General features: G+C 37.2%; 1 protein-coding gene across 1 annotated transcript; it reads left to right on the plus strand.

Moving 5' to 3' along the window:
• The first annotated feature begins 1,029 nt into the window (after positions 1-1,029).
• On the plus strand, positions 1,030-1,950 carry LOC113371425 (craniofacial development protein 2-like). Its single transcript, XM_026612054.1, has one exon. The coding sequence runs from the start codon at positions 1,030-1,032 to the stop codon at positions 1,948-1,950; it is 921 nt and encodes a 306-aa protein (XP_026467839.1).
• Positions 1,951-6,775: the final 4,825 nt, after the last annotated feature.

The following is a 6,775-nucleotide window of genomic DNA, read 5'->3' on the forward strand; positions in this document are numbered from 1 at the left end:
CTTGTGGAACAGTTTTTTCCAAATGGGAAAGAGTTCTTTAATAAACGGGAGACAAACATTACCAATAAAGTTATTGTCTTTGGAGATTTTGGTAGAAGAAGAAGAGATATTATTGTTATTATTGAGAAATTTGAGTCTATTGTACGTGACAGAGTTTATGAGATTAGGAGGATAAGAGTTATTAATAAGTGTTGTGTGGATTAACGATAAATTAGAAGACCAAAATTGTTTGTCCGAGAGAAGTATGGCGTGGTCAACTAAATTAATTATAGTACCTATTTTCATGCTAGATGGGTGATAGTAATGAAAATTTAAGTACCTGCCCGACCAAGTAGGTTTTTGGTACCAATTTGTGATGATACGGTTATCTAAGGTTTTTATAATTTTGACGTCAAGAAAGCTGATGGAATTGTTCTGTTCTTTTTTGAAAGTGAAGGAGAGATGTTCATTGAAAGAGTTAAAATTGTGGAGTAAAAGTTCAAAGTTTTTAACGGGCACACAAGTAAAAATGTCATCTACGTACCTGTAATAGAATTGAAGATCTAATTTGCAAGAATTAAACACTTTGGTCTCTAAATATTGTAAAGATAACTCAGCGAGTGCTGGAGATATAGAAGATATATATATATATATATATATATATATATATATATGTGTGTGTGTGTATATGTATATATGTATATATGTACATATGTCGTGTATATATATATATATATATATATATATATATATATATATATATATAACTCCCCGAACTGACTCGACGTCCTCGCCGTGGGGGATGGGCAACGAATAGCTAGAAACAGCGAAATCGGCTAACCGTGTTAGCTGGTGTCGGGCAGCAGCGACATCTGTATTGACTGGAGGCACAAAGCAAATGATGCTCAAGATGGCTCCAGATCAAAAAGTCCGGAGCGCGACCCGAATGACGGGTGCAGCTGGTCCGGGCGCTGCGATGTGGAAAGGAAAAGAGGAATACTACCACATTACATTCTTCCCAGAGTAGGCGTAAGAGCATTCTACGAGAAAATGGTTTCAATGATGGCTTTCTCTTCTGTAAAATATTCCGGAGTAATGACCTCCCGTTCGCATCTCCGGGTGAAGGCTATGGAGGGGGAAGCCATCGAAAGTAGCCACAAAACTGCGGTCGATTTGCCTTTCAGGTTAGCAACCTGGAACGTCAGGACAATGATGAGGGCAGGAAAACTGGAAAACCTCAAGAGAAAAATGAACAAGTGCAAAGTGGGCGTCGTGGGACTGAGTGAGGTAAGATGGCAGGGGCAAGGTGAAACCAAATCGAACGGTTTCACAATGTATCACTCCGGAGGAGACAAATCCGAGAGAGGAGGGGCAGTCATGGTGAGAAACAAGTCGGTGAGAAGTGTGCTGAATGTGAACTGCTTGAGTGATCGTTTGATGAGTGTAAAGATGAAAGCGGAGCCGGTGGACGTGATGGTGGTGCAGGTGTACATGCCGACATCGAGCCACGACGAGGCGCAGGTAGAACAAATCTACGAGCAGATAGACGAGATGCTGTATCAGGAAGGCAAAGGAAAGGTCAACGTGGTGATTATGGGAGATTTTAATGCTATAGTCGGAAAGGGATCAGAGAAAAAGATAGTCGGAAAATACGGATTGGGCAGAAGGAACGACAGAGGAAATATGTTGATCGATTTTTGCCGCAGAAACAATCTGATGATCACAAACACTAGGTTTAAAAATCGGAAGACAAAGCTGTATACTTGGAAAAGCCCGGGAGACAGCGAACGATATCAAATTGACTACATCATCGTCAAGAACAGATTCAGAAATAGCGTGAAAGACGTTAAGACTTTTCCAGGGGCCGATATAGACTCCGATCATAATCTGTTCACGGCCGTTTTAGAGACAAAGCTGAAGAACATGCGCAAAACAGGTAACAAAGACAGAGATGGAATCTGGAAAACCTGAGGAACAATAAAATCGTAGTGAGGAGAGATATGGAGACGAAGTTTAGCGTAATAAAAGATAGGGAAGAGGCAGTAGAAAAAGATTGGAATGAGGTAAAAAGTGTACTTCTGGAAACGCTAGAAGAAAACGTCGGAAAGCTAGAAAAAGTAGCTAGAAAGCCATGGATAACCCAAAAGATGATAAAGAAAATGGATGAGCGTAAAAGTATAAAAATACAGACCCGAGGATGCATAGAAAAATGAATAATGAATTAAAGCGAGAAACAGAGAAAGCGAAGGTGAAATACATGGACGGAACGTGCAACAAGATAATGGAACATCAAAAACATGGTAGGTATGATTTAATGTTTTAGGCTACAAAGGAAATGAACTGGAATGACAGAAAAAGCAGAATAACATACGAATTAGAAGACGACAATGGAGATAGAGTGAGTGACCACAAGAAAATTCTCAGCGTATGGGAAAAATACATTGAGAAATTGTACGATAGAGAAAATCGTCCTGATAATATCGAGATCGAAGAAGAGAAAGAAATGGACGAAGACGACAAGGGACCGTGCATATTGAAAAGCAAAGTCGAGAGAGCAATAAATGAGATGAGAAGAAAGAAAGCAACGGGAGATGACGACATACCGGCGGACCTACTGAAAGAGCTGCGCGACAACAGATTAAGGAAATTGACCAAATTATTGAATCAAATTTATCGAACGGGTGAATGGCCAAAGAACTTTTTGGATGTCACGATGATAGCTCTTTAGAAAAAGCCCAAAGCAAATAAATGCAGCGACCACAGGACGATCAGTTTAACTTTGCACACCGGAAAGTTTTTGGCCAAAATCCTTACGAGGCGACTCGAAAATAAGATTGAGCAGCACATGAGCAAAGACCAGTTTGGTTTCAGAAAAGGAAGAGGCACCAGGGACGCTATTGAAATGCTGAGAATAATGTCGGACAGATGTCTCGACGTTAACGAGGACATATGCTTCTGTTTTATAGATTGGCAGAAAGCTTTTGACAGAGTTAACTGGAGTATGCTTATGGGAATTTTAAAATATATTAAGGTCGATTGGAGGGATCGCAGGCTGATCCAGAATCTGTATATGAGTCAGAAAGTAAAGGTTCGAATGAACCAGGGAGATACGAATAGCGTTGAAATAGGCAGAGGAGTGCGGCAAGGATGCTGTACGTCACCGATCCTATTCAACCTGTACGGAGAATGGCTAGTGAACGAGGCACTTGAGGGCGCTGGAGATTTTTCGATTGGAGGAAGAAGAATCACCACCATAAAGTACGCTGATGATCTAGTAGTGATATCGAAAAACCAAACCGAGCTGCAGAACAATATGGACAGAATCGTCGAAGTGGGTAGAAGATACGGAATGGAAATCAACATAGACAAGTCGAAAGTGATGAGAATCACAAAAACAAATAACCCCCTGTGGATAACAGTAGAAAATCGAGAATTCGAAGACGTGGATCACTTCAAATATCTGGGAAGCATACTAACCAGAGACGGATACTGCACGAAAGAGATCAGGACAAGGATCGCAAGCGCCAATGCGGCATTCACAAAGAAGAGAACGCTACTGACGAGCAAACTGAGTTTTGACTTACAAAAAATAATAATAAAGTGCTACGTCTGGAGCATAGCTCTGTACGGATCGGAGACATGGACTCTGAGAAAGGCCGATAAGAACTACCTCGAGAGTTTTGAAATGTGGTGCTGGAGGCGAATGGAAAAGATAAAGTGGACAGACAAAGTAACAAATGAAGAAGTCCTGAGAAGAGTGGGCGAAGAAAGGACTCTACTGAGCACATTTCTGAAAAGGAAAGGAAACTGGATCGGACCTCTTTTGCAAAAAGAGTGCCTCCTACACGACGTCGTCGAGGGTAAAATAGAAGGAACAAAAGGAATGGGAAGAAGAAGAATGCAAACGATTGACAACTTACGCGAGAGGAGAAAATACAGGGAACTGAAAGTCAAAGCACATGATCAAGAAGCATGGAAACAAAAGTTTGGAAAGGAAAATACATGAAATAAAAAAAAATGGGATAAAGAGCAAGGAATGTGTAGGCATATACATGTATGTGCATTTATATATATGTATGTATGTATGTGTATATATGTGTATATGTATGTATATGTATGTGTATGTGTATATATGTATGTGCATATATACGTATATATATATATATGTATGTTTGTATGTATATATGTATATATGTACATGTGTATGTATATATATATATATATATATATATATATATATATATATCTTATATATAAAAATGGATCGCAAAATGTGTTGGTAAGCGCATAACTCAACAACGCCTGGACCAATTTGATCGATTCTTTTTTTAAAATGTTCGTTTTGATGTCGAAGGATGGTTCTTACGGCGAGAAAAAACCAAATAATCATCGAGAAAACCCTAAAAACAGCCCTTTTCTAACTAATACAAATAATTGCAGTCGGCTTCTTGATATTATTTCTTTTGTCCTACTTTCCGCAGGCGACAAAATTGGTATGGCTTTAAAGAATTTGACTTCAAGTCATATAAGATTAAAAAAAATCAATGTCAATGTCCATTTGCCGCCTTTGCCGGTGTTATTTTTCTTGCATTTTCTGTTATACTCCACTGAGTGTGCTTTTGTTTTGTTTGTAGTGTTTTGTTATCTACCTATGAATGAAAAGTTATTGCATGTGACACAATTTTTTAAGGGAGTCTTCCTATGTTACGGCCTGTTTTTTAGAGATATTTTAAGATTTTTTTTCTACGACCAGTAAATATTTAGAGCTTCAAGTTTTCTATCATTTATTAACACATATTTGGACAGTATAAATATAAAATTTCAGCTAAAAATATTCAGTCAAACTAGAGTTACAGCGCTCTGAACACCCCCGTCTCGAAAAAAGGAGCTCCCACTTTCTCCACGATTCCGGCTGATCGGCTTATCTGAAAAAAAAATTGGCGTTATTATTAAAACGGCGTTTTAATTTGTAGGCTTAAAAGCACGGAATGACCTATAATCAAATGAATATAAAAAAAAATGGATTTTTGATAGACATTTGAAATAAAAGTTGCAAATTAGGAGTTTTTTTTTTTTTTTTGCTATAAACAATTTTGATTGATTAAAAGATTGATAATAGTTCATTCCATGCGTTTAAATATATTGAGTGTGCTCTGTAAATTTCAAGTAATTCGGTCCAGCCGTTTCTGAGATACAATGGAGAAAAGTTTGAAAAACACAGTTTTGAGAAAAACGCGTTTAAAGTTTCAAGTCCGTTAAAAACTATATATAACCGCTCTTTCTTTTACCTGCTGTATCTTTAAAACGACTTCGAATTTTCTAAAATCGCTTTACTACCGTATTCTAGACATGTTAAGGGAGCAATTTATGAAAAAAAAAATCGATACGGGGCAAAAAGTGCCGAAAACGGTAACTCAGTTTTTAAGAGAACGGAGCGTCCCATTTTAATAATTCAAAAAACATTTTACTTATATTGACAAGGTGAAGAACCAATCAAATTTTCATAAAGGCAGATCTAGCGGTTTCGGAGATCTAATGAAAAAAGTAAAAAAAATGCCATTTGGCGGTCACAAATGATCATTAGACTTATGCACATCAAATTATCAGATATTTTATAGATATTTTAACAATAAGTATGAATTGGGTTTACAGTCCTATGGGTTCCGTACCAATGTTTACGCGTTAGACGGCGATGCGGCATTTACGCTCTTTGATATTTTGTCTTTATGCAGTTAAAGCAGTACGATTGCTTTGAAAAAAAGTTTAGATCTTCCAAAATATGTCAAAATAAAGAAAACATTTTTTTTTTCAAAAAAAAGTAATTTTTGGTCCAATTTATAGTTTCTCAAAAATCTTATTTTTTCGAAGTATATTTTTTTCAAAAATGTTAATCGTTTTAAAAAAAAAAAAAATTGGTACGGGAAGTTCCAGCAATTTGCCTTAAGGCACGATGCCTTAATTGCCTTAAGACAGAATTCCACTTACAGCTAGTTTACGACTGCTATTAGTCAATGTACGTGGTTGGGCCATCATTCCAATATTTACAAACTGTTGATGGTGAATTGTGTGGATCCTACAGAGAAGCCCGTCAACGTTTACAATTGCTAGAAAATGACGCTCATTGAGATCATACTCTCAGCGATGCTGTAATATCTTCACACGCTCATCAAATACGAACATTGTTTTCTATAATTATATCCACATGCTTTCCATCAAACCCATTTAATTTGTGGACTAAGTACCTACAAAGATTATATGTGTAATAAATACGAAATAAAATGGGAAATCCAAATATGCAAATCATTAAAGAAATTTACAACGAAGCATTGATTTCAATTGAAGACATGTGCTTGATGATGTCAAACAAAGTATTATTTCACTTAGGCCTGGCCGCGCCCAATCGTCCTATGCATGATGCTTTTAACCAAGAGTTGCATCGAAAAAACTGTAAGATCTCAACAATTTGAAAGAATAAATCGAAACAAATCTTCCACTGTTGAATAAACAACAGAGGTATATATTTGATATTCTTATGAAAGTAACAAATGATGGAACTGGGGGGATTTACTTCTTAGATGCGCCTGGTGGTACAGGAAAAACTTTCTTAATTTTATTAATATTAGCAACAATTTGCTCACAAAACAAAATTGCACTTGCACTCCCTTCATCGGGAATCGCAGCAACTATACTGGAAGGTGGTCGAACAGCCCATTCAGCACTAAAATTGCCAATAAATATGCAAAGCAATAAAACTCCAACTTGCAACATTTCAAATAACTCTGCAATGGCTAAGGTT

Source organism: Ctenocephalides felis, unplaced genomic scaffold (assembly GCF_003426905.1).
Source record: "Ctenocephalides felis isolate EL2017-DRISC unplaced genomic scaffold, ASM342690v1 CF-g0.4_SCAFFOLD_01492, whole genome shotgun sequence".
Classification (NCBI taxonomy): domain Eukaryota; kingdom Metazoa; phylum Arthropoda; class Insecta; order Siphonaptera; family Pulicidae; genus Ctenocephalides; species Ctenocephalides felis.